The sequence below is a fragment of the Coccomyxa subellipsoidea genome (genome assembly GCF_000258705.1).
Source record: "Coccomyxa subellipsoidea C-169, whole genome shotgun sequence".
Lineage (NCBI taxonomy): Eukaryota > Viridiplantae > Chlorophyta > Trebouxiophyceae > Coccomyxaceae > Coccomyxa > Coccomyxa subellipsoidea.
The window spans coordinates 903,123-929,326 of record NW_005178037.1 but is presented as its reverse complement, the minus strand read 5'-3'; the positions used below and the strand labels follow the sequence as shown (position 1 = coordinate 929,326).

The 26,204-nt window shown below is 52.4% G+C and overlaps 5 protein-coding genes across 5 annotated transcripts; 2 read left to right on the top strand and 3 right to left on the bottom strand.

Annotated features, from left to right (window-relative positions):
- Positions 1 to 47: 47 nt before the first annotated feature.
- Positions 48 to 5,408, bottom strand: COCSUDRAFT_53187 (P-loop containing nucleoside triphosphate hydrolase protein). The gene is made up of 15 exons (XM_005648493.1): positions 5,147 to 5,408; positions 4,813 to 4,987; positions 4,579 to 4,695; positions 4,345 to 4,477; positions 4,078 to 4,218; positions 3,819 to 3,977; positions 3,370 to 3,624; positions 2,973 to 3,149; positions 2,562 to 2,666; positions 2,173 to 2,246; positions 1,701 to 1,819; positions 1,371 to 1,498; positions 994 to 1,101; positions 556 to 780; positions 48 to 352 (listed from the first exon to the last, which is right to left on the bottom strand). Exons 1-15 carry the CDS (start codon positions 5,280 to 5,282, stop codon positions 299 to 301), a joined length of 2,106 nt encoding a protein of 701 aa, XP_005648550.1. The 5' UTR covers positions 5,283 to 5,408; the 3' UTR covers positions 48 to 298.
- Positions 5,409 to 5,726: 318 nt separating this feature from the next.
- COCSUDRAFT_14794 (malate dehydrogenase) lies at positions 5,727 to 8,019 on the top strand (the record flags this gene model as incomplete). Its single annotated transcript, XM_005648492.1, has 6 exons — positions 5,727 to 5,933; positions 6,163 to 6,336; positions 6,612 to 6,704; positions 6,899 to 7,036; positions 7,359 to 7,478; positions 7,762 to 8,019. 6 exons carry the CDS (start codon positions 5,727 to 5,729, stop codon positions 8,017 to 8,019), a joined length of 990 nt encoding a protein of 329 aa, XP_005648549.1.
- Positions 8,020 to 9,827: 1,808 nt separating this feature from the next.
- On the top strand, positions 9,828 to 13,785 carry COCSUDRAFT_62530 (hypothetical protein; the record flags this gene model as incomplete). The annotated part of the gene is made up of 13 exons (XM_005648491.1): positions 9,828 to 9,836; positions 10,159 to 10,407; positions 10,525 to 10,620; positions 10,748 to 10,895; positions 11,079 to 11,301; positions 11,413 to 11,534; positions 11,650 to 11,742; positions 11,957 to 12,147; positions 12,321 to 12,389; positions 12,672 to 12,834; positions 12,990 to 13,069; positions 13,168 to 13,290; positions 13,594 to 13,785. 13 exons carry the CDS (start codon positions 9,828 to 9,830, stop codon positions 13,783 to 13,785), a joined length of 1,758 nt encoding a protein of 585 aa, XP_005648548.1.
- Positions 13,786 to 20,129: 6,344 nt separating this feature from the next.
- On the bottom strand, positions 20,130 to 20,996 carry COCSUDRAFT_53185 (hypothetical protein). The gene is made up of 3 exons (XM_005648490.1): positions 20,718 to 20,996; positions 20,515 to 20,563; positions 20,130 to 20,420 (listed from the first exon to the last, which is right to left on the bottom strand). Exons 1-3 carry the CDS (start codon positions 20,816 to 20,818, stop codon positions 20,373 to 20,375), a joined length of 198 nt encoding a protein of 65 aa, XP_005648547.1. The 5' UTR covers positions 20,819 to 20,996; the 3' UTR covers positions 20,130 to 20,372.
- Positions 20,997 to 24,146: 3,150 nt separating this feature from the next.
- COCSUDRAFT_32931 (hypothetical protein) lies at positions 24,147 to 25,738 on the bottom strand. Its single transcript, XM_005648489.1, has 5 exons — positions 25,567 to 25,738; positions 25,350 to 25,440; positions 25,174 to 25,246; positions 25,004 to 25,047; positions 24,147 to 24,877 (listed from the first exon to the last, which is right to left on the bottom strand). The coding sequence occupies exons 1-5, from the start codon at positions 25,664 to 25,666 to the stop codon at positions 24,742 to 24,744; spliced, it is 444 nt and encodes a 147-aa protein (XP_005648546.1). The 5' UTR covers positions 25,667 to 25,738; the 3' UTR covers positions 24,147 to 24,741.
- Positions 25,739 to 26,204: the final 466 nt, after the last annotated feature.

The window sequence follows — 26,204 nt, the reverse complement described above, 5'->3', positions numbered from 1 at the left end:
GTATAGATCACGGAAACGTGGACCAAATCGAGAAAATTTGTTTCTTGGAAGCCGCAGATACAGGTTTTTACCCAGCACATGAGGCGGTGAGGTTAATCCTGTAGCTTCTCGCAGCTACCAGTTCTACTTCCTTCTCAACTGTCGTCTCCTCTTCCTCCTTCTTCTTCTTCTTCTTCTCAAAAAATACAAGTATCCATTATTCAATTGCTTGCTTGGCATATATATTGACCTTGAGCACATTGACGGCATGCCTCAACACTACACACCACAGCAAGGGCTGCAACAAGATTTATACATCTCATCTGCGCTCCTTCTCCCGCTTGGCAAACAGCCGCTCCAGAGACCGCCGGGCCTGCAACAGAGATCCCATGCCACAGATCAGTCTCCCAATGAAAATCTCAAACAAGTTGACACCAATGCAGGCGGGTGAATGTGCTCCATGTATGGGTTCTGCTGTAAGAGTGCTCTGCTCTCTGCACTCTCCATCTCATTTTACTTCTCACATTCGCAGCTGCATGGAAAGTTGACGGGTATTGTGGTGTAGCCAGCGCGCACCTCGCCAGGGGGGTAGTTCTGCAGGTCGTAGTAGTGGGGAGCGATGTCCACCAGCCACTCGCCCTTGATGTCTGTCACTGTGCGGATGTAGTTGCGTGAGGTCAGCACAAACTCCTGGTACAGCGCCCACTCGGGCTTGTGGTCCAGGCAGGTGGAGGGGTGCAGGTGCACCATCTGATTGTCCTTCACCGTCAGGTAGTGCCCCGTCCTCTCGAGGTGCGCCACCTGCCCCCATGCGACATACATTTCATGCCTCAAAACGATTTTGCGTGGACTTTCTGTCCTGTGCACATGCTGCCCCGCAGGTCTCTTGCAGCCCTCTGCCTCCCGCAACTCTGCCTCCCAGACACTACAGTCAGTTAAAACTAAAATGAGATTAACATGAGGCCTCTTGTGAGTGCCATGAAAACAAATGAAACACGGCAGGGAGTGGCGTGCCTGCATGAAGTAGCCGGCCGTGATGGCCTTGCGGATGTTGGGGTAGTAATCGCGTGACTTGAAGTCTGCGCTCACCAGCGGCGTGCCCAGCCTGGTTGCTATCCGCACCTGCGCAGACACATGCATGCTTCAGTCATCAAGCCACAGCCACCCTCTGATGCACATTGCCTTTCTAAACAACATGATTCCCACCATTCAGCGCTCCAACATGCATGTAGCAACGCACGTGTGTGCAAGAGGTTTGCCAGCCAGAGATGAGCCATATCGTGAAAGCTACGACAGTCAGAGCAGGCCACAATGTGATGCATGGATGACCTGAGAGGCCAATTTACATTTGCAGGATAAGGTGAAGCCATCTTGAGGCAGGGGCTGCGCACCAGCTGACCGCGCACACTGTCAGCCGCCTTCAGGGCGCGCGAGTTAAGGAAGTGGTCGTAGCACCAGTCGTGCGCCTCTCCATTCTGCTTGTATGCGTGGTATACGTTCAGCAGCGTCAGGTGATCCCCTGCGCAGCCACGGCCGCCATCATGCAATGCATGCACACTGCTTCAGCAAGCATTTCTGCCACTAGCGTTCAAGACGCTGTGTCCTTCACCAAGTTGCTATACAGTACAAATTGGCAAACAGCACGTCCCTTGTCAGCTGCATGTATAGGAACATAAAAGGGTGTTCTCTGAGGCCCGTAAGACCGAGATGGAACAACGCACCGTCGATGTGGGCAAAGCGCGCTTTGGCTTCGTCGGCCGCCTTGGCCGCCTCACGCGGCCGCAGGAACACATTGGGCACCGACAGCATGGCCGCGATGGACAGGATCTCGTTGGAGCAGCTGCACACACGCAACACAACGCCACGAGGGCACACGCCCGTCAGGACTTGCAAGTGAGTGACTCCAGACATTAGAAGGGGACCCTTCCTAAAGGGCACGACACATGCAACAGCATCGGCTGCCAGCTACGCAGATGGATGGTGTATCTGAGACAGCAAATATCTGACGGTGCTCCAGAGATCAAAGAGAAGATCCTCAGCAACCAATGGTCTTGATAAAAGCTGAACTCAAGACCCAACCCCACTAGACACCCTAGTGAAAAATTCCTAATACTTCAGCAGCCCGCCCAGGACAGCTCCAATGCCCTCATACAGAGGAGGAAGAGACGGGAGATGCCAGCCGCCAGCAGCCACCTGAACTCTGGGGAGGCGACCACCATCTTCGCCAGCTGGGGGTCCAGTGGGTACTCCGCCATGATCGTGCCGACCTGCGCCGGCGATGGGAGCGAGCACGACAGAGTTTTCAGCAGGGTCAATGCACATCTAGTCTCTGTATAGCTAGGGCAAGACATGCTTGTCCTAACAGCAGGGTATAAAACCACCCCCCGCACGTTATGATGGAACGACGAATTGTCAAAATGACATTGCGCAGCCAGTAGCAGGTATGCCCAGTTTCCACCATGGAAAATGGCACAACTTCTCAAATACCATGGCCAGCAAATGCTTGGGAGGGAGCATAGTGCATGTCTTATGACTTCATATATTACAGGTGAGAAGCGGCCCAACCCACAAATGGGGCTCACCTCTGTCAGATTGCCATTGTCGTCCAGGCCGCCCAGGTAGTTGAGGAGCTCCAACGCTCGCATCAGCGTCTCCGGGGCCGGGGGGTCCATGAAATCAAAGTGCACCTGACGAGCGCCACAGAGCCACAATCAAAATGCAGAACATCAACAATAATCGGTGGACAGAGAATCTGTCACTGATGATCCGGAAAGGCAGACACAGGTACCTAGGAAGAATGTGGCAGGAATGGTGCGCTCATATTCTATGGGTAGATTGTTTTTGTCCTCATGCCCGCAGGCTTCGGTACGAGGAATGTGTTATCATCATCGCGCAACCATCCCTCACATAGCCCAAGCATTGCATCAACATTGCATGGTTTGCATAAATTGCATTGCAATAATCTGCATGCATGCCTTCTGAGAGGTGCCTACCAGGTCATCGATGCCCAGCTTCTTGAGCTGCAGCACCACAGAACCCAGGTTGGAGCGCAGGATCTCCGGGTAGGTCTGCTCCTGCAGGTCGGACTTGAAGGAGGCCTCTGTGTACAGCCGGAAGCACTTGCCCGGCTGCGTTCGCCCGGCTCTGCCCGCACGCTGATGTGCGCTCGCCTGCACAACCACCAAGCTCCACAGTCAATCTCAACGCAACAGGAAATTGCAGAACAATAAAGAGACATGCTCCCATCATGCACATTCTATTGCTCCATGCACGCATTGCTCACAAAGTGTTGGCTCACAAGCCGGTGTGGTGGGCTGCACCGTACAAGTGCACGACAGGGGATGTCTTGACATGCATGCAGGAGGCAGGGGGAGCGGAAGGGGTGCGCACCCGGGAGATGGGCGAGACGAGCAGGGACTCGACGCGGATGCGCGGGTTGTACACCTTCTGCTTGGCAAAGCCGGGGTCGATTACATACACGATGCCGTCGATGGTCAGCGACGTCTCCGCAATATTGGTCGACACCACAATCTTGCGTCCCTGCGGGCCCCCCGGCCGCGCTGGCGGTGGCGCCGGATCAAAGATCATCTGCTGCTGCTTGGGCGGCAGCGTCGAGTACAGCGGGAACACCTTGATGGGCCCCACCTGCACGCATGCGCCGCTGCTTCATCAATAAGAGTAGCAATATACCTGCATCTGTGCATGTGTGAACAATATTCTTGACAAAATACTTGCATTGCACCACAGAGAAGCAAGAAGAGCTGTACGGCATTGGGACAAACATCATTACTAGCGCAGAGGCAAATCCAAGGGCTCAAGATGCAGCAATAAGAAAATACCTGGTCTCCCATCTGGGTGATCTCCCTGGCAATCTTCTTGCAGGCATCCTCGATCTCCTCCTCACCCGTCAGGAACACCAGGATGTCGCCAGGCGGCTCGCACACATGTATTTGCACCACAGTCCTGATAGCCGCTTCAAGATAGTCCCTCTCTGGTTCCTGCGCCAGGCAATGTTGGTCAGCCACGAGCATTGCTGAACTGTGCAACCAATTAATACATGCATATTTTACCCACATGTGTAAGGACATGATGAAACACCTGTGTGTAGAAGATCTCCACAGGGTGCAGCCGCCCGGGGACCTTCATCAGAGGTGCATCCAGGAAGTAGCCCTGGAACTTCTCTGCTTCCAGCGTTGCACTCATGACCACAAGCTTCAGATCCTTGCGCTGCTTCAGCACCTGTCACACAATGCCAGGTAATCAGCACAGCTCCTACAATATGCGTGCAAAAGAGGCTCCAACAGAAAGAATCACACTGTGAGACTCGTATATAGAAGGCCAGGCAAGGGACCGCAGAATACTTGCCTCCTTGATCAGCCCAAAGAGCACATCTGTGGCAAGCGTCCGCTCGTGGGCCTCATCAAGAATGACGACACTGTAGCGCTCCAGCAAGGGATCGCTCATGGCCTCTCGCAGCAGCATACCATCTGTCATGAACCTGAATCACAGCAGATTTTGTCAACACCCGAGTATTGCCACTACAACAGTACTGTCACCGACTGAAGCTGCTTGAAGGGAGGCAAGGATGCAGGAGCGCACTTGATCTTCGTCCTTGGCCCTGAGCACTCCTCAAAACGGATGGAGTACCCAACCTCCTCACCCAGATTCACATCCACTTCATCAGCCACACGCCGCGCCACAGACATGGCCGCCACCCTGCACTCATGCAAGGTGCAGACTTACAGCCCGGAAAGCAGAGAGAGCTTGAAGGAGCCAAATATGGATACTGGAGAACCAAAGATATGAGGGCTACGAAGGAGGCTGGGTGCAAACCTGCGCGGCTGTGTGCAGGCTATCAGCTTGCCAGTCTGTTGTGTGTAGCCAGCCTCCATGATAAACTGTGCAATCTGCGTGGTCTTTCCAGAGCCCGTCTCTCCAACCAGAATGGTTGTCTGGTTCTTGTGGATCATGTCCACGAAGTCTTCCCGTGCTTGCCATACAGGCAACCCTGTGAGCTCACACCAGTATGTTACTATGCCATGACAACGCACATGCTCGCAAGCCCTTCAGTTCACTTTCTCTATTCTTAAAAGGGTTCTGACACAATTTCTTTAATTGATCAAGAACTAATGGATCCATGAGAGAGATAGACAAAGGGAGGACTTGCCCTTCCGTTTCTGCAAAATGTTCAAGTATTGTTGACTGTAGGGACGCCCCGTGAAAGGATTGATCAGGCCGTTTCCATTCTGCTGAGCGCCATTTTCCCCCGTGAAGACATCCAGCTTCCTCTTCCGATCACCCATATCTCTGCCACTTTTAAGATCAAAGTCGCTGCAGCATCACATCACATCAGCACAGCAGCATAGTTCCGTCACGCATCTCAGTATCCGGGTTTAATAAAATCCAAGAATATACACGACGGCACAGCGCGAGGCAGTATTGTTCTGACCGCTGGCCTGTGGCGACGGGAAGTGAAAAAGGGTTAGGGTTATAAGGCAAGGGTGCAGGCATGAAGGGCAGAGCCTGCAATGACGTTGACTTCAATTTGAGTGGCTTGAATTCTCATAAAGTATAGCACAATGCAGGCTCTCGCAGGAACCCTAGTCACTGGTGCGCCGAGCTGCAGGCTGTCTGCAGCCAGCCCCAGCTCCCGCTCTGTGCCGCAGATGGCGTCTCTCAGCTTCGAGGGACTTCGCAGAACTAGCCCAAAAGCGCAGTTCTTGGTGTCTCCAATGTCTGCAAGGAGGATGTCTAGCAGAAGCCGGTCATCGGTTGTCGTCGAAGCAAAGGCCGGGGCGCGCAAAGTGGCTCTGCTGGGTGCTGCCGGCGGGATCGGCCAGCCACTTGCGCTGTTGCTGAAGATGCAGCCGCTTATTGCAGAGCTCTCTTTGTACGATATTGCAAACACTGTGGGAGTTGCCGCTGACTTGAGCCACTGCAACACAACAGTCAAGGTGTGATCACCATCGATCTGGAATACTTCATACAAAGATACATTTCGTGATTATCTAAATCGGCTGAAACTCAACTCTCGTCTTGTCAATCTACATGTGTACACCCAAATTGTGTGCCCAAGTCCTGCCGCTGTAACTCTTACCCAACAGCAGGGGCAGCACGAGAGATATTATTGTGCCAGCATGTGGTAGTGAAAATGGAGTCAACTTTGTGTGGCCTGTGTGTCAGGTGACTGGACACACTGGACAGGAGAGCCTGGCTGCAGCTCTAGAGGGTGCTGACCTGGTGGTCATCCCTGCTGGAGTGCCCCGCAAGCCGGGCATGACCCGTGACGACCTGTTCAACATCAACGCCGGCATCGTGAAGACCCTGGCTGAGGCCATCGCCAAGCACTCCCCAACGGTACCCACTGGACACCCCATCCCCCGCATCAGTGGCTGCCCTTCCATGCATTCGGGGCTTTAAGAACGCCAATTTCAGTATCATGTTCCAAAGAAAGATGGCATTATCAGCGTTATGGCGCTCAGCAAATTTAAAGGCAACCCCTTGAAGGTTATGTAAACATGCGCATTCTCAAGGAAAACAATTATAAGGCGCCCCTTTTTTTAGGTAAAACAAGCACAGCAAACAGAAAATCATGCAAATCTGGGCAGGCTTTCAGTGTTGCATTGTTGCAGGCGGTGATTGCCATCATCTCCAACCCGGTCAACTCCACCGTGCCCATCACTGCGGAGGTGCTGAAGAAGGCCGGCGTGTACGACCCGCGCAAGGTACCGTAGCAATGGCTGGCTGTGCTGAGCTGCAACAGATCCCTTCATTTGGGAGGTGCTGCAAAGCAGGATTTTTCCGGATCTCTTGTAACTATGTATGGTATCATAGGCCGGATTGTGGATGTTGCCTTTTTTTTGGGTAAATATGCATTTGGACGAGTGGTGTATGAAGCTATAATGGTGCATCATGGCAGGTGCTGGGCGTGACAACGCTGGACGTGGTGCGCGCCAACACCTTTGTGGCCGAGGCCAAGGGCCTGGCCGTGCAGGACGTGGATGTGCCAGTTGTGGGCGGCCACGCCGGCATCACCATCCTCCCCCTGCTCTCCCAGGTGCCCTCCCGCGCTCTCTCTGCGATATCACCTGTGTACGGTATTGGAGGCCTCCAAGAGGGAGAAACTGGTGCAACCCTATTACAATTGCAGGATTACTGCCGCTGCTGCACCTGTCTTGCCGCTGCTGTAGCTGTCCGGAAGCTACAAATTTGCGGAGCAAGCCCTGTCAAAGTGCTGCCTCTGCTGTAGCTGTCCCGGAGATGGAAATGGACTGCTTCTGCAGCATTACTCAAGAGTTGGGCTGGTGCTTGGTGCTGTGCCTTGGGTGTCTAGAAAAGTGGATCCAGCTCGTGGTTGAAGGTGGAATGTGCCTATGCAGACAAACCCGGCGGTGTCCTTCACAGAGGACGAGGCGGCAAAGCTGACGGACCGCATCCAGAACGCCGGCACTGAGGTCGTTGAGGCCAAGGCTGGCGCTGGCTCTGCCACCCTCTCCATGGTGCTTCCTTACATCTGCCAATATAACATATAATAAAATCTGACATGGAGTTCTACTGTGAGTTGATATGCTCGGTGGAGTCACAGTGCAGTGTGACACATACTCAAGCAGTTCCTCAGCCCATGCGCAGGATCCGCATGCAAGAAATGAAGAAGCATTGTGCCAGGCTTGCTTGAGCTTTTTGGGGCGTTGTGAGTCCTCGTTTGGGATGAACATCTGTGGGGCTGTATGGGAGCCTTCCAGTTCAGGGTGACGTGTACAAAATTTTGTGTGCATTCCACAGGCGTACGCAGCGGCGCGCTTCTCAGAGTCTGTGCTGCGCGGCCTGGAGGGCGAGGCGGACGTGTACGAGGCGGCGTTTGTTGAGTCCAAGGTGACGGAGCTGCCGTTCTTTGCGAGCAAGGTGCGCCTGGGGCCCAACGGAGTCGAGGAGGTGCTGCCCCTGGGCAAGCTCACCCCCTTTGAGGAGAAGGGCGTTGCAGACCTCATCCCTGTGCTGAAGAAGAACATTGACACTGGAGTGGAGTTTGCCAACAAGTGAGGGGGGTTGCCTGAGGGTAGCTCTAGGCAGGATAGCTGACCCACGCTAGGTGATGTGTCCTGCATGTACAGCGGCTGCGTGCTTGCATGGACAGGCCCTACGTGGCAACTGAATGTCTGACAATCGACTGGCCAGCTGATGGGTTGTTAATTTTGTTACATATAAGTGACTGTGCTGTCAACAATGCCTGTGATTGATCCCACAGATGTGGCGCAAGCATTGTAAAGTGTCAGATGATATAAGTCTGTTCAACTTGTGCTTTTGCTTTTCAAGAACTCATGCCAACTGCCAAGATGGGTGATCTCCTCTATGCCAGGCCCACCCTCAGCTACATACCCTTCGCAGATGAAACCTATAGTGCTGCTGCCATCTTCCAATTCCACGGTTCCCAGGCCTAAGGGTGCTGGTATCTGCTGCAAGAAAGCTCCAACATTCTCTGTAGGAAGGCTAAATACCTCTAGATACACACTGGCGCCATCATCCTGTGATGTCTTCACCATGCCTGTGCACAGCCCATCACCTTCTCAAAACGCAGGAAAAGACTCGATCCCTGGCAACGATGCCGGTCAAAGATGAACACGGACCCACATCTGCAAAGTGCATCATTTGTCCAACTGTACCTGGCTTGCACTTCCCAGAAGTTGGGTCCGTGATGGCAAAAAATCTGTAGTTTGGGCTCGATCGGCAGGCTCTAAGGAAGGAGGCTCCCAAGTTTATGAGGCTGCCATTCAAAGGTTGACCTCGCAGATGCAAACCACAGACGGCTAATGAGATTGACCCAGCCATGCTGCAGCACAGGAAAGACGCTCGCTTTGCTTTAATCGTGTTCAAGGGCTGCTATTGCTCACAACGACGAGAAGAATGACATTAGTCATGTTCAATTTTGTTTGCTGAACAAGGTATCGATTGTGCTTGTAGCAAGGTCAGTTCGGAAGCGCAACCATGTTGATTCACCCACAACGATCACGAAACGATCACTCGCTTCCACTTGCGGGGAAGCTGCAGCTGGGTGTCCGAGGGATTCCAGATGTTGATTCGATCGCCAGATCTTACGCACTTCCATTCCTCAGCAGTGGATTAGAAAATCGTCCGTAGAGCGGATGTTGCATTCATCAGAGTGCTGCCAGTGCACTTTGTCTGCACTTTGACATTGACCCTGCTTACAAGCACTTATTATTCTCAGTGAGGCTGGCTTTCACATTCTGGAGCCTAATTGGGATCTGGCATATTCACAGCAAGTTTGATTGGAATGGAGGTAGAGCTGCATCCGAGCACCACCCATGAGATACGGGACAGCCTGGTGGGGAAGGTTTCCCATGTGAGGTTAAAGGACGAAAATAACAACCGTGGGGGTCACGGTGCTACATTTAGCACGGATTCCAAGAAGACCGGTTTATCAAGAATTGTCCCATCCTCCTGCTTTGGAGGACAAAGCGAGCATGGACAGGACACCAGCGCCTCTATAGTGCTGACGGTGGACTCGGTGGAGGTGGGCTTTTCACCTTGCTGAAGTGTGCAAGAAAGTGTACATTAATGCAAATATATAATTTTAACATCAGATCAACGCAGCTAATTTGAAGAGGGGGTGCTATTGCTTCTCTAGGGTACAGCACTGCTACTTGCCACAGTGCTTGTTGGTTTTCTGGTTTCTTAAAAGATCAAATTTGGTTGTCATTAATAACCTGTGTCTGCAGGTTTATGCAGAGAGTACCCATGATCCCCCCAGTTCCAGCGACCTGGGAGAAGAACCAGCGTTGCACGAACCTCCATCTGCTGTCGAGGGTCATTCCTATAGCTACAGCATCTCGATGTCGCAGGTACAACTTGTGCCTTGGAGGCCTAAGAGCTAATCTCTTGAGCTAGTCACTAGATCGAGCACTGCTTCATTCTGGTACGGGTCACGTAGCTTCTGTGGTGCATACACAGGTCTTAAGGGTGGTGCAGCAGGGCGCGGATGTCATAATCTATTTCCAGCCAGATACTGCAAGGCGGGAACATGGCACCTTTAGAAAGGCAGCTCGCTTTGCCTGCGAGTTTTCATCAGCTGAGGTGTGCTTTCCTACAATGCTGACCACCTGGTTGTTCAAGCGTCACCTAGAATGTCCCTTTTTAACATGTCCACATCCTGGATTGGCACAGGACGCTGCAGACTTTCTGCAGTCTCTGGAGAAGGTGTTGGAGCAGTTTGCACGAGCCATGCTCCACATCAGCCGCGGTTATGCCCTGCCGGAGGACGACTTTCAGATCTTGTCAGTCAGCCATGGTCCCGCGTCTACCGCGAGGGACCCTTGGAAAACACAGACTGGCCCGGCGGCAGAGGCTGTGGTTTCAAGGGCGCCAAGGTGGAACAGTGAAGTCCCGGCGCCAGCCTCCTGGTTTCCTGAACAGGTGCGAACACCTGCAAACATCATTGCACACTCCCAATTTGGCACCTACTCTGATCTAGTGTTGAATTGCTCGTAGTGAATTTCACAAATGGGACAAGATTTACTGCTTGTGGAGCAGGGGCTCAGCGACACAACAGTATGGGTCTACATCAGCACTCCACTGGGACCAGGACTTGCACAGATCACCCGGCAGGCTGCTGCTCGCAGCATGAAGGTTTGTTGCTTCCTCAACCTGCACAGAACAAAGTCCTTCATTGATGCACTTGTGAAATGGCGTTATAGCCTTGCACAAGCTGGAGCTGGGGAGTTATCCTGTGATCCCTCCTTTTGGCCATGTGCAGGAGGAAGGAGGGAAGCTGTGTGTCAGTGTGGCGTTGTGTCAGCACTACCTTCCCAGCACGCGCAGCCACACCGTGCACAGGAGCTGCTCCAACGCTGAGCTGGCAGATGGCGCCAGGAGCCCTGCTGACAGCGTGTCCAGTGCTGCAGGTCATTCAGAAGAGTCACAATGCTGCTCCATCTTGAGTGGCATGCATGGCACCCACTACTGCACGCCTCATGTGTTGCATTGACGAATTCAATGCTTAGCAATATGAGTCCTCGCTTCACAGACGGGTCTGACCCAATTTGGGTTTGAAGAGGGAAATGAAGTAGTTGTATTGGCTTCTACAGGCAGTGGCCCTTCAGGGCTGGGCAGGAAAAGCGAGCTGGCAAAGACCGTGCACCTGCACTGCCAGGTGGCGACATCAGACAGCGCGCCAGCAGCAGACAGCGCAGGCAAGGATTCCGGACAGGGCAGCTCTACGGAGGGAGAGCTTCTAGGCAGCGCAAGTCCTACGGCCTCATCTCAGGAGGCCCTCCCAGAAAGGAAAGGAAGTGGCGCTGCGGAAGGGATGTATGCAGGGGGAAGCAGTGTCCGGCAGATTCTGCTCCAAAAGTGGGTGATTCTCCAAGGGGTTGTGGCAGCAGTGCTGCTGTTGGCAGGCTGCTGCTTGGCTCTGAGCAGGTCTCTGAGCGAGGCTGTGGCAGGCTTGGAATTGCTACTTATCCTCAGCCTGGTAGCTGCAGCGGTTGCTCACAGAAAAGGGTGGCTGCAAGAGAGCCTGCCTCCAGCCTTCAGGACAGCAGGTATTTGCCCCTTATAGGTTTTTCCTCGCAACTTTGCTCGAGCTGATCGGGCCCCCACCCTCACTTGCACATGCATCAGTTGCCTCTGGCTAAATTCCTGAATTGGGGCCTGCAGCGGATGTTGTCATGCTGAATGGAGAGGGAGCAAAGAAGCACATGCTGCTCATCAAGCTGCTGAAGGCAGAGGTTGTGGACCGTCAGCGGGCAGGTGTGCACAATTTTGCCGTGTTGTTCCACTGTAATAAGCACCTCTTACTTTTTTACTAGACTCTGACCACCTCAGTCTCCTGTGGGCATTGCACCTGGCTTGGACTTGCCCTGGACTGCGCGAGACAGGATACATTGCAGACGTGAGGCCACCAAAACCATGTGATGGAGGCTCCCAGGGCTGTTGTCAGCAAACTGCCTGGCTGTGCTTGCAGGCAGAGCCCAGAGCCTGAGCATTCTCCAGCGGAGGACCAGCATGGCCCTGCCTGACAGCAGTGTGAACATCGAGTCTGACACAGGCTCCCTTGACAGCCCCACGGGCTTTGGGAAGGATGTGGTCAACCGCTTCATGATTGGGTATGGGAATGACAAGGCAGCCGCCCGCCGCGCCATGCAGCGTACTTATGTGAGCATCACCTTTCCCATTTGTTATCTGGCCTGCTGGTCAGTATATTTATGCAAGAAGATCAATCCTGCACAAGGATAAATGTGCAGGACAATTATCGCAGTTATTTTAGAGGGATCAATTCAAGAAAATAATGTGTTTGAGACTCGTGTCATCAATTGGCTGTGCTGCAGGACTGGCGGAAAGCCACAGGCACCTTCAACATCCTGGACCAGGCACAGCCCCACTTTGAGACATTCAAGGTCTATTTCTCTCTCTACATTACAGCTACCTGCAAAATGCAGGATTGAATTTTATGCCAGTGGCCTCTCTGCAGCTCTCAGAGATGAGATTGTTTCACACAGGGATTCTTTGATCATGGAGTGGTGGGCATGACAAGGAACGGACGCTGTGTATGGGTCATCAAGGTGAGACAAACAGTATCTTCGACCTGTCTGTGAGTCAAGAACATTTGTATAATCGTGAAATGCCATGTGATCCAATCGTTCAGCTATGGTGTCGAGGCGTGTTGTGGCATTGTGCAGGCGGGCATGATGCGGGAAGGCTGGCAGAAGTTCAAGGTGACTGGGCTGAATGACAGGGATGTTGCCCGACACATCGCCTTCTGCCATGACTTCCTCTACAAGGTACTGGACACAGAGCCCATGCCCGAGGGAGGCCGCACCATCTGGATCAACGACCTCAAAGGTCTGCCGTTCCCAACTGTAATCTGTGCTTTAGACCTTACTCACATGCATTGTAGTGTTGAATGGAATAGGACATGGCCTGTATACACGAGAATATGAGGGCACCGTGAGTGGCCATGCGAATGTGTTTGATCTTTGATGGGCTGCTGGCTGCAGGTGTGGGCATCCGGGACATCGGCAGCAAGGCCATGGACTTCGGCCTGCAGATGATGGGCCTGCTGGAGAAGCACTACCCGGTCAGTTCCCACTCTGCTTTCCCCCTTCTCTTCTGATCTGCACAGGGAAGAGAACCCCACACAGCAAGATCTCACAGCAGCTTTTGTTTTGGGAACAGGAGCGCATGGGCAAGGCTCTGGTGGTGAATGCGCCGTCCTTCTTCAATGTCCTCTGGCGCATCGTCCATCCCCTCATCCCCGCCTCCACCAAGAAGCGCCTCGTGGTGCTGCGATCCAAGGAGGTGCGTCTTACACAGCTCCCTTGCAGCTATAAGGGGGGCAAACTTTGTGGTTGGTTGTGGGTGTGGTTGGTGAGAGGCATCGCCTTCCAGCACCCAGGAAAAATCTCCTGCAGGCGTACTAGCCCAACAACACCTTGGACTCAGGCCCTTATTGCTGCGTCACCACTTGCCTGGCAGGCTTGCTGCCCCATGCAATTGATCATGCAACAGAGCCGCCACAAAGACAGCATTTCTAAACATTCACCTAGGGTGCGTCCTGCTGGAAGGTGTGTGAATTGTCTTGGGAATTGTCTTGGGCTGCAGGATGTGCACAAGGCGCTGCTGGAGTACATGGACGACAAGGACATCCCCAGTGAGTATGGCGGCAAGAGCGAGAAACAGTTGTATGAGACTGAGCCTGAGAGAGCGCTCAAGAGACGTGTGGAGGAAGTGAAAGGGAGCAACATGAGCCCGATGAGGAGCTGGCGCCTGAGTTCAGACGATTTAGACCAGTGACTGTACAGCAAAGGATCTAGTCACCAGGCATCAAATGCACAGAAGCACTTGGATAGTCAAATCAGGGGACTCTAAACTAACTAGAGTCCCCTGGTCAAACGCAGAATAGGGGATTAGAGGAAGAGAGGGATTTGTATGGGCCTTCACGGACATTCCTGCTCTGCCTGTGAAGATTGACGTTGACTGTGCAGTCATGCACCCATGTGCAAATGTATCCTCCTGTTAACCCTTACTTGGTCATACATTGTGCCATCGTAAATACTGTGCAGTGCTTGCCAGGATGACAGCTTAATTCCTCTGTTTTGCATGTGATAACTCCTTACCCACGGAGGCAACTGTCCAAGTCGCAGTGAACATAGAACAGCCAAGTATTCACATATTGCAAATAGACAGATACACTATCAAATTCTGCGCCCTGTGGCTCTCTGCAGTTGACCGCGCCCTGCTAATCACCTCCGTTATCGCTTTGCTTTACCACAGCCATATTTTGCTCAAGTACCAATGCACCATAGATGTTTATTGCGGGGAACATGTACTATTCTGACGACATAAGTGAGGTCCAACTCTTGGAGACTCCAGAAAAACTGTGTACATTGCTACTGCTCTAGGCTTGACGTATGTGCTGCCAGGGTCAAACTCCTTGAAGCCCTTCATGCGCATTTCGTGTACTTCTGCCAAACACACAATCTTATGCCTGGCTTGCTTTCAAACAAGTATGCAATCCCAACGGGGTAGGCTCATCGAGGGAAGCAGCTCTTCCATCGTCTCTGTGTCCCATCAGTCGCGCTTGGCATGGGTGAATGAGGTCCTGCACTCTAGAGATCTCCAGCAAATCCCATGCATGCTAAAATGCCTGCGCCAAGGCACACGGCCATGAAAAAGACATTCAAGCTGTACTATACACAACTCGCGTGCGCCTGCTGAGAACATCAAATGACTGTAGCCTGCTACGTATAGACAGACTCTCACCAGTAAAATTATTGAGCGCTCGGGTCTTCAAGTGTGCCCACAGAGCATCGACCTCCTGCTTGTCTGCAGTTGCTCTGTGCGCGAGGAGGAAATAGTCCATCACCTCAAGGGGCAGCTCTGAGCGCTTCTGCAGGTCTTCCAAGGACAATTCATCGATTTCTTCAAAGGCTGCGAGCACCACACACATGTCAGGCGCTTCAGGAAAGGTAAGCACCAACAAATGCTGCAACTTAATTGACAAGGAAAATCAGGAAGCCGAGTTCAGAGCACTTTGATCCGAACTCACTCAGCTCCGACCCCAACTGTCCAACATTATCCTTCATTCTGGAAAATTGTTTTTGTATGTAACGGACGTCAACGCAAAGCTGAATCCTGCGATCCTCGTAATCTCCATAGATACACCAGAATCCCTCCTCTGAGGTGCTCCTAGCTATAGAGATCGGACTGCCGTCGGCATTGTTTCCTGTGCAGATTCATCTGTAGGTTGGTTGCAAAAAACGGACGTGCCCACGTTCAAGCTCTGCAACAATGATTTTTAGGAAGTTGCCATGCATTTTTGAGAGGGTCCAATGCGAGGTTTGTTCTGATGGGAGGTTGACTACCTCGCAAGGCTCATGAACATGCTGGTGACAGACAGAATTCATTAGGCCTCACTGTGTTCCTTACACGGACTACTTCATGTGGGGAGGAACAGCACGCACTAGTGGACATCAAATGTGCAAGAGCTAATTATAATTTTTGAAAGGTCGTCTTGTTTATATATTGAGGGAGAGAAGAAAGCAGACTTGATACAAAGCAGATTGATCGAGTCGAGTGCGAGCCTTGAAGAGCGGGCCTTGGATTATTAAATTAATACGGCAGCCTGGGGGCAAAACATGCTGAGATCTAATAATAGAAACCATGCATCCGCTCATGTGGTGGACGACCCAAGAAGAAAGCGAGCTTCAGCATTATTGTACACTCATCTTCTGCCCACGGTCGTCATACTATTGTTACATTCTATACGCGTTCCATGCATTCCCACAATTTTTCTCCGCAAGAATTATTATTGAAACCTCAGGTGAAGACTATATATAGTCCTTAGACTTACAAGCCAGATAAGCCAACTTGGAAAAACTCCTGATACGCAGTTAGCTGAGCGGCCAGAGATGTGTTGGAGAGGCTGAAGCTCCTGAGAAGACTGTTGCAGCTTCTTGTACGTGCTGGTAGACAACAGGCGCGGTGGCGCTGGCACAAAATCCCCGGCTATCCTTGAAGCGCGTCATGTAGTCCCAGAAAAGCACCAGCTCAGCCACGCCCACCATCACAATGATCAGAATTGTTGGTTTGGCCTCGCTGATCAGCAGTTCCCCAACCTAGTCCAGCTGCGGAGAGGGTTGAACAGTAGCTGCAGGGCTGATCATTGTGATGGTGGGTGTCACACGGTGGCTGAGCTGGTGCTTTTCTGGGACTACCTGACGCGCCTCAAGGATAGCCAGGACTTTTGGGCCAGCGCCACAGCGCCTGTTGTCTACCAGCACGTACAAGAAGCTGCAACAGTTCTTCTCAGGAGCTTCAGCCCCTCCAACTTGGTGTTGAACACATCTCTGGCCGCTCAGCAAGCTGCGTATCAGGAGTTCACAAAGAGGTTGCCACCCGCATTGTTTGTGCCCTTCTATATGTGGCTTTACTGCTGCAGCATAACCAGACATGGAGGGCTGCCACTGATGCCTGCTAGAAAGCGGTGTCAGCTGACAATGCAACAAAAACAATGCATGGAGGCTGCCACTGATGCCAGCCGCACGATTGTTGCATGCCTAAAGAAGGCTGTTGCATCTGCTGTTCCCTGGCTCTCTTTTGATGGGGCCAATTGGAAGCTTGCAAGCGCGGGCCCGCCGCTGCTGCCGTCATGATGCTACTTTTGCCGCAGCGTCCCAGCCCAGGCGCTAATTGCCTGATCAGCGTGTCACTAGAGCTCCTTAGCCCGACTTGGAGCCATGTTTTTTCGGTGCCGCAGACTTGGCAAGTCTGCTGATCACAGAAGAATCAACTGTGCCGGCATTGCTCTGTGTGCTCTTCTGCAGTCCAAAACCAGGATCTAGGTTTGGATCCTGGGATGCAATGTCGAAGGCTGCTCCTCTAACAAGCTGCACAAGAAAGATTCACAGTCCAACCATCATGATGGTCTGCAGTGCGACACCTCTCAACGTGAAAAGCCACAAATGGCTTGACTGGCTGAGTGATCTGCTCACCTGCTGGGCTGGTGACACTGCATTGCCTGGCTTGGCATAGTGGCCATAGTGGCTTTTTGAGCTGGTGGGGCTGGACCACGGGCGCTGGTGATTAGTTGGTAGGGGCTGCGCCCGGCGCCAACTGTTGTAATGGTGCACTGTAAAAATCGGCAGGTCCATGATTTTGTACCGGCCGATAAGGCTGCAGCCTGGGCATGTTTCGAGATGATAACTTTAGCTCTCACCAAGCAAAATCATCCTGAAACTCTCACACTCTCCGGTGTGCGTGTGCGGCTGCGCTTCATAAGTAAACTGCAATTTTGGGTATCCACGATCGCAGGACCATCGTGGATGGCAGACGTCCAGACAGGATGGTGATCGTGCCTTTAACAAGTTACTTGCACCCTCTATGTGGAAGTGCAACAATGGTCTGCGATCGCAGCTACGAGGACTGGACCACAGCAGCCTGAGACAACCAGGGTGAGTTTCTCTTGGACGATGCTACGAACGAATTGATGTTCTCAGGGTATTTACCCTGTTGATCTGGGGTCTTCTGGTATCTAAGCGTTGGATCCAGCAGCTGGATTCCAGCTCCAGTTTCCGTCGCGGATGCGAAGAAAAGTCTCCCTGATTACAGATCGAGCTTAAAAGATAAAGTGTGGAAAGTAGGTGCAATTGATTTAAAGAGAAGAGGGGCAATCTATCACGCATAGGGGGTCCATGAACGTTGACAAGGTAGAGTGAGTAATTGATCTCATCATGGATCTCTTGGAGATTTGTGTCGATGTTATCTGCTTAAGCTGCAAGTTTTCTTCACATCGTCTTTCGATCTATAGAGTGTGGACCTTTGCAGGGGGACACGGCTGGACCTACTCCTTGCGATGTTGCAGCCCTAAAACAATGTTTGGAGGTGAATAAGGGAGATCAGACGAAGTGTAATCATCTTGTAGAAGCATTCAGGACTTCGTGCAGCAGGCCTAAAATTGGCCATAAGTAGTTTAGTAACAAGCTGAGCACCGTCAGCCTTATTGCGTCTCTGACAACCGAAGATACAGCGAAGTAGCTCGAGCCCTTCACAATATGGCACTGACAGCTTCCATACTGGAAGCTGGCGAGTTTCTAAAGGCAGCCGTGAGCCCAGTCCTGCATGCAGAGAACCAACCCGAGTTGCGCAGCTCTAGCAGAGAAGCAAAGTCACTCATCTTGAATGCTGCCGACAGCCTCCTTTTGGAAGTCACCAAGGTATGCACATGTACTTGACCCCCCACGAGAGTTCAAGCACGCTGTGGTGTGATTGCAGCTCTTGCCTATCGGGTGTTCTGTCACAGATGCAAGGTGCAGGTCTTCTATGATGGACTGGGCTGGTGTGCACAGATGGCGGTGTTGTTCAGCGGCCAAGGCCAGCCCAGTGACACAGACGCAGCAGCCATCTTGCGCACCTTTCAACAGCGATTCGCAGCCGTCTGCGCAGTGCTGCACAGTGTTGTTGGAGGAGCAGGCCCGACCATGCAATCAGCAGTCAACGGTGCCGTCAATGGCCTGCTCTGCAGCTGCCAGGCATTCCTTGATGACCTCAAAACTGAGGTGCAAACCCTTTCCATGCAACAGCAGTACTGAAGAGCATTTCAGCAAATACTGTCATTTCCACCTGACTTCCTGGCGCCGACTTTGTCCTTTCTGAGGGAAATTGCTTGTGATTTGAGGCAGAGCAAGGGCCAGGGATGATATGTGCAGGAGGGGAGCACGCAGCTGCCACAGCGAGTGGGTGTGATCAGGGAGCGTTGCGAAGCAGTGAAGCAAATACCCCTCAACAATGCTGTCGCCCTGGGGCGAAAGCTGACCCTGGTGCGCAACGTCTTTCCGGCTCAATTCAGCACTGCATAGATGCCTGTGACGTCCCACTCGAAATTTTCTTCAATTGCATTGGATTGTGGCCGTGCAAGTGGTGTTGCTGAAGTTTGGGTCTGCTCACACTGTGCTCGGGCTGCAGTGCGCTCGGCAGATCAAGGACGCGCACCGGGAGGTGAAGGAGTTGGTTGCTACCGAGAGAGCACGCAGCGGTGCATCCCTGCCAGAGGACCTGCCTGCTGTCACCGGGACAGGCCTTCCTGGGAGCGAAGAGCTGTATCGGGAGCACAGCAGCACAGCAGAAGAACCCAGCCCCGCAGATGGGAGCTCTTCACCTAGTGGCAGAGATGCCCACACCGGTGGCGACAGTAATGCCCATGCAGGAGATAGCAGCACCGCAGCTGCAGCAAAGACCGCGTCAGAGCAGTTGCCTAGCGCAGGCGGAGCACTTGGTGCAGACAGCATGGGCACTCATGGGGGCCAGGCGCATGCCAGCGAGGAAGAGGGCAGCAGGGGTGGCTTTGAAGAGTACGAGACGGATGAACTCAGTCCGCTGGAGAGGGATGTAGCTGCAGCTGCTGAAGCGGTAATTTACTCGACTGGCTTATCTCTTGAGAAATTCTTGCAAAATTTCATCCCCAAGTACCACAAATGGCAATGGAGCCTAACCTGACTGGATATTGCTCGTGCAGGAAGTCTCAATGCAGCTGCATGTGTGATGTAGGTGATAGGACAGGTGGTGGAGATTTTGAACATAGTTATTAGAATCCTGCTGCGTGGAGCTGTGCCTGTGGGTGAGGAGCTGGAGAGCTGGGAGAGTGTTGGGTTCCACTGCAAGAACCTGGAGACCACTGCCAATGACCTGGTTGCAGGTACTCCACACTATCTTACATGATAACCTGTAAATATGCATTCAATCTCAAGGTGTTCTTGGGATGTGCAGCTGCATGTGTACCTGCCTCAGTGCAGCTTCCTTTTTAGATAGGTCGTCCTACAGCACATGTGCAGACAATTTCGGTGTTGCGCAGAGCTGTACGGGCCGCAGGATGCGGAGGAGGTCAGCAGTGCATGCCAGGCGGTGGCAACCGGCACAGAGCTGATACTGGAGGAGCTCCCAAGCTCTGTGCTGGAGCAGCATGGGAGTGAGCTGGCGGAGATTGACCGAATTTTCACCGCTGCACAAGAGGCGCTAGAGCAGAAGGTGGAGCACTTCTTGCAAGCGCAGAAAGAGCACAATCTAAGCTCTGAGGAATGATGCAGAGCTTGATCATAACAAGAGGATTAGCCCGTATGAACTGTGAAGTCGCGAAACGTGTACAACGGCATGTTTGTTTACAAGGGTGGATCAAGTAATTGCCCTGTTATTGGATCATGTTAGTCAACTTTCACAAAATCCTTCATCAGCTGCCATTTCTACAGGCCTGTCTTGGTTCTCTACAAGCTGATTTGCCTTCATGGAGCGGCTTGCTTAATCTATGCCTCAGACTCCATTACTGAAATAATGTGCTTCCGCCTAATTCCCCAGTGCCTTCCCGCCTGCTTCAAGGTTTCTTTCTGGTGTTATTCTGCCTCTGCGCCTGCTGCCCCATGGTGTAACCGCTTGCGCTCCTGCCAAATAAGACATGCCAGGCTTAAGAAGGGCACTGCAAGAAGGACAACCACATGTTGATGAGGTCTTGCTGACCACTGTGAAGAGCATTACCATCAAAGCCATGGCGATAAGCTTCTCCTCCTCCTGATTAGCCTGTCTCCTGTGCATGACACAGATGGTGGTGTCATAGGATAGCACAGAGGTTGAGGAACTTCAGAACAAGGCCCCTATAATTACGTAGGCATTCCAGGGCCTGTACTGCATCGCCAGCTTCATTGCAGTATGATCCTCCCACACAATGTGGTTTGACGGACCTCTCGTCAATCCTCCAGCTGATCCAGTCAGTCCCTTTCAAGAGCATCCCCATCGCGAAGGCTGCAGTGATGTAGCCCAACGTATTCGTCACACCGCCCATCTATTTATCTGCTAGATTATTACTGTCAGACGATCCAAAGGCACGAAGCCAGCCCCAAATCTTGAGAAAGGGTGTCGGCCCAACTAGGTCTTCACCAATGGACTGCCAAGCCAAAGTCCTGAGAGCCCTGTTTGAATGAGCTGAGAAAGCACAAAATTCGAGAACAAAATCAAATGATGCGATCAAGGATGGACTGCAGAATGTGTGAGGCTTATTTTAATAGAAAAGATGCCTGATCAGACTCTCGCACATGCAGCTTTGATTTTGCATTGGTGTTAGACGTCCAAGAAAAGCATCAAGTCGAATTTAACGATGCTCACCCGTTCGACATACAAGAACATGTTAAACAGCAGTGAAACCAGGCAACTTTTTTGCCAGCTGTTCTTCACCCTTCTCCCCTAATCAGGAGAAAGTGCTCTACGGTTTCGGCCAACGGCATGGTAAGGACCGTCTGCCAAACAAGCGATAGACACCACTGTCCCCTCCTTGAACTCACCAGTTCGAAAAGACATCTGAGTATTTTCTATCGTAAGATCGTGGACAACGTGAAGCGTGATCTTGTCAGGGTGCCTTCACTCATGAGAGCCGCATCTTGAAGCAGAGGGAGGCAGAAGAAACGCTGCAGGGCTTTCAGAGCCATGTCAAGGTGCTCCTTACCGCATAACTCCTAGCATACAAGATATCAACAAGATTTGTTAGTAATCCTTACGGCCAATGGTGCAAAGCTACACTGAGAGACACAAGGGCCTCTGAGCTTCTGCACACCTGCTGTGACACTAGGAGCAGCGAGTGTTCGAGTCCAAAGCCAACTGGGAGGTGCAGTCTGGGATCAAGGCACAGTGGATGGCTGAGCGCACCCAGCGGCACATTGCAACCGAACAGCATGAAGCAGAGTTGGCTCACCGCCGTCGTGAGCTTGCACAGAAGCTGGCTGCTGAGAAGGCCAAAGAGGTGGAGGACCTCATCAAGCAACAGGTAATCAAAACGCTTGAGTTGGCTTCAGAGCCCAACAAACATCTAGAATCCTCACTTAGAAGGAGTACTCGCACATTCTAAGGTATTCATCTGCGAGGGAAGGCCAACCTGGTACACCTGGCGTGGCCTCCTGCGAGGTATGATCTGCTCTTGACCTGATGAGGTGTGCAGGCGGCAAGAGCGGCCCAGAGGAAGGCTGAGCTGGCGGAAAGGGCGCGGCAGCTGCAGGCAGCCCGAGAGAGGGAGCAAACCGCCACAAGGGAGAGGCTCCTGCAGCAGCAGTTTGCCGCAGGCTGCGACCCGCTGCGCACAGAGCAGTCCAAGCGCTTCCTGCACTCTGTTGTGCAGGGCCGCCGAGCACAGGTTGCACCACCACTGCATCATGCCATGCATATTATTGTATTTAGGATATGTGGCAGCCTTCACCTGCAGCTTGTCTGCTTGTGCACATCGACTCTTGCAGGAACAGCGTGTGGTAATAGTTATAATTTCTTCTTTCCTGGACTGCTTAAAAGCGCTTGTGAAGGTGACGGGAAATATGTCTGAATGCTGCCATGCGCGCAGGAGGAGAAGCTCAAGATATTGAAGCAGACCGGGGCTGAGCAAGACCGCGAGTTTGGTGCAACGATTGAGGAAGACAGAATCAAGCAACAGACCGAGTGCGCCTCTGACCTAGGTGCATTGCCCCAAGATAGCTTCTGCAACGCATGCGAAAGCTGCACTCCGGTGAGCTGATAAAGATGTCAGCAGTCATCTTGACTGGGCTGATGTGCAATGTGTGTGCAGTTTGGAGCACGGCAGGCAGCGGGCTTGGGAAAAGACACAGCAAGTGGCGGGCATGCTGTCTAAGCAAGTGCAGGAGAGGCTTCAGATTGCTGCGGCTGAAGAGTCCAACCGTGCCAGAGAGGTCAGCATGCACAGCAGCACACCAAGTCCTCTTCATTGCCTTCACGGTTTTGAGCAACAATCGTTACAAATCAGGTGGTGATGATCAATGCACTGCATGGCAGGTGGCTGCGATGAAGGCAGAGTGGGCGAAACAAGAGGCAGAGACAAAAACAGAGGAGGAGCAACGCCACATCCGCATGCAGCAACTGCGAAACGAGTGCGAGGAATTCAACAGGTGCACCTTCACAGGCTTCATTTCAGCATTGCAAAATAGACAAATGCACGCTTTAGCTCTCGAGTTAGTCCCCTTGAGACAGATGTGCATCAAATTCTACAAGATCTCACAGAAGGGTTGGCGTGTGGCCCACACTGTGGCTGGGACAATTGGTCATTGAAGTAGTCATTTGATGGTGAAATGCAGGCAGAAGCTGGCGGAAGCTGCGGCCGCCAAGGCGGCGGAGGAGGCACATGATTTGGCGCTGTTGGAGGCTGCACTGCGCAGGGAGCGGCAGGAGATCGCTGCCGAGCAAGCGCGCAAAGCCTCCGACCGGCGCACCCAGCAGCTCTACAAGTAATCTGTAGCTAGAGCTTATTTTTAACAAGTCAATGCACCCAAATGTATGCCCTGGCTTCAGCAGTGCTTTCTGCGTCACACTGCATAGCTCGTGCAAGACCCACTGCATGTAAATGCACGCGCAGCATTTTGATCCTCACCACACAATCCATCACGTAAACTTGAGAGGGAAATGCATACCATAAATTTTTGTCCTGTGTGTTAATTGGTTGTTCCTTGCAGCGTTGGTGGAGGATTGCCAAAAGCACAGCAGAAGCGCTGCACTCATGGCTGGAGTGCATGCTTGCAGGCAGCAGCTGCAGGCGAGCATGCAGCGCCAGGTGCAGGATGACTTGGCCCAGGATGCAGCCATAGAGCTGGCAGCCAAGTTGGACGCGCAGCGAAGGCAGGAGGATGCCAACAGGCGCGCGGCTGCACGAGCCCAGCTTCTGGCAGAAGTGGTCCAAGGCCGGGAGCAGCAGATCGCCCTGCATGAACGACTCAGGTACTGTACACACTGGAACAACACATTTGAAAGGTAAAACACAGACAATTTTGCACTGCGTGTACTTGTTGGGGCAAGAATGGCACCTCTTCAAAAGTTGCAGTCATGGTGGTAGCAGCGCTGTTCGTCAGTACAAGTCAAAGAGATGTTGTCCCTGCACTTCTCTGGACTGTGAGGCAGCCCTTCCTCCCCTCTTTGGCGCTTGTGCTTCGCGTATGCACTCTCTTCTGCTCTCAATCCATATTCTTTCATTATTGTACATGCAGGATGGAGGAGGTGTGTGAGAAGACCATGGAGAGGAGCAGCCATGTGATGGAGGCTGCCAGAGTTGAAGAGGACCGCCGACTGGCCAAGGAGCGCGAGCTGGCCGCCCAACTGCGCTACGCCGAAGAACTCAAGGTGTAACAGCTGCCCAAGATTGTTATACGGCTGACATTAGACCCTTTTAAAGCCCGCATTCCAGCACCACAGGGTCAAGAGGTGCCTGACAAAAGCAAATTCTCCAGTCCTTGTGAAGGTCCCAGGGTAGTAACATCAGCTCTGACTATATTACACTTACGTTTGCACCTGTGCATGCAGGCCCAGATTGCTGACAAACAGCGGCGACGCGCCAAAGAGGTGTCTGAGAAGCTTCAAGATCAGCAAGCTGAAGCACAGCAAGAGCTGGACATCAAGGCCAGAATCGAAAGCGCACTATCGCAATCTGCGGCCAATTTGCCGGCATTGGCAAATAACCCCAGACGCAAGCTTGACTGGTGACTCAGCAGTGCAAGGACGTGAGCGTCGGCCAAGCATAGAAATCTCAGCTAACTCAAAATCTGAATTTAATTTCGTTTGACGTGGTTTCAGTTCAAACCACAAGTGACAAACTTGACTACAGGACGATAGTCCATAAAATATACACGGCCTGCTGCCAAGAAGCTCAAGACCTAGCTGGCTCTTTTATTGCGTTATTCCATTGGAGAATGTATCTGCAAAGTTTCCACATTTGTAGAGAAAAGGTCACAACTCCCCGGAGTCGTACAGGGAGTGCGCCCCACATGCATGCACAAGATCCATGCAGAGCAGGTGCCTGACATGTTCCAGGCCGTCTGCAAAGATCCCATTCTCCAGAGCGTCCCTGTGCTGCCCAATGATCCTGCACAGGAAATCAAATTGATGCTCCCCTCAGCATGCAGTGCATTTATGCAATCAAGGAGGACAGCACATGGTTGAGAATATTGAAAGTTTTGGCCAATGGTGGCATGCACTGAATCTGCATTACCTTTGGCATGGTGCTGTGTAATACTCCCCGAGCTTCTTGGTCGCCTGCAACACATGCTCACAGACATGACACATTGCCATGGTTGCACTGATCAGAGGCAGACAGTCATGCACTCGTCAAAATTGCTCATCGTCAAGGGGAAAGGCTGTTTGAGAGGGGTTGCGCCGCACCACTTCACACAATCCGTCCAGAGCCGCGAATATTTGAACCTCGCTGCGAGGGTGCAGCATGCGCCTCCTAGGCCTGCAAATGCGAAGGCACGGGCTCATTGCACCGCATGCAGGACAGAGCACTCCCCCTGCACCAGAATACACGGGAGGCTATTTTGGCTGGAAGGATACCTCACCTCACATTACCAACGAGTTCATCGTCCCCTTGATGATCAGGTTCCAACTTTGCCAACTCCACCTCGAGGACCTTGGCCACCCTCAAGCACTCTGGCAACCCCACACAGCAACAGATCAACGCAGATCACAGACCTTGCCTTGCAACGAAAATCTCGAGCTGCATGACAAGTGACGCCTGCTGCTTCAAACGTAACTTGATGACTATACATAACTCACCTTCGCAGTTCAAAACCGTGTGTGTCTTTGCAGAGTGAGTGAGCATGGACTGTTGTGCTAGTAGAACGAAGGCCAGCGACACCCATATAAATACCTTCATTGTTTCAGTGTGGAGAAGTACCTATGCATCATTGTTTGGTGGGAACAAACCCTGCAAAATTCTGTGGGATCGGGAAAAGCTTCAAGGCATTTCGAACTATTTTGGTCACATGGAGCGACATCGGCGCCAGCACGACGGCGTGTCACGGGTTTTTGCTCATTTGCCTTTCACGTGATAGTTCTTTAGGCTTTTGCAATTCTGCTCTTTCAGAATTCAGCTTGGCGTGTCTCGAGAAGCAGAAGCTTGACACTGGCGACCGAGATCACAGCCTGTAGACGTGTGGCCTGAAGGCCACCCTATGGCAGCTCTCCTGCAGCGTTTCTCCCTGCCCTTGAATGCCCGACGTTCTCAGGTGCCACCAGCTAGTGTTTCGGGAAGCGGCCTTAGATGCGGACGGACGGTGCTTAGATCATATGATGGACTCAGGAACGCACAGGTGAGCACGACTCACACACCCTGCAGGGACAATAACTTGGACAATGGGGCCGCCCAGATTGAGGGTCCCCCGGCCGATACTCATACGGATGCATGGAATACC

What these genes read in the sequence shown, in the direction of transcription:
- COCSUDRAFT_53185 (XM_005648490.1), bottom strand. Translation starts at nt 20,818, where the DNA reads ATGGGCGGTGTGACGAATACGTTGGGCTACATCACTGCAGCCTTCGCG. An exon ending in AGCTGGAGGATTGACGAGAG is followed by an intron (nt 20,564 to 20,717) that starts GTCCGTCAAACC and finishes TGTCATGCACAG; the next exon opens with GAGACAGGCTAATCAGGAGG. An exon ending in TTATCGCCATGGCTTTGATG is followed by an intron (nt 20,421 to 20,514) that starts GTAATGCTCTTC and finishes CTTATTTGGCAG; the next exon opens with GAGCGCAAGCGGTTACACCA.
- COCSUDRAFT_53187 (XM_005648493.1), bottom strand. Translation starts at nt 5,282, where the DNA reads ATGGGTGATCGGAAGAGGAAGCTGGATGTCTTCACGGGGGAAAATGGC. An exon ending in GCGCTTTGCCCACATCGACG is followed by an intron (nt 1,499 to 1,700) that starts GTGCGTTGTTCC and finishes GTGGCTGCGCAG; the next exon opens with GGGATCACCTGACGCTGCTG. An exon ending in AGAACTACCCCCCTGGCGAG is followed by an intron (nt 353 to 555) that starts GTGCGCGCTGGC and finishes TCTCTGTTGCAG; the next exon opens with GCCCGGCGGTCTCTGGAGCG.
- COCSUDRAFT_32931 (XM_005648489.1), bottom strand. Translation starts at nt 25,666, where the DNA reads ATGAAGGTATTTATATGGGTGTCGCTGGCCTTCGTTCTACTAGCACAA. An exon ending in GAACTCGTTGGTAATGTGAG is followed by an intron (nt 25,247 to 25,349) that starts GTGAGGTATCCT and finishes TCGCATTTGCAG; the next exon opens with GCCTAGGAGGCGCATGCTGC. An exon ending in TGGACGGATTGTGTGAAGTG is followed by an intron (nt 25,048 to 25,173) that starts GTGCGGCGCAAC and finishes CATGTGTTGCAG; the next exon opens with GCGACCAAGAAGCTCGGGGA.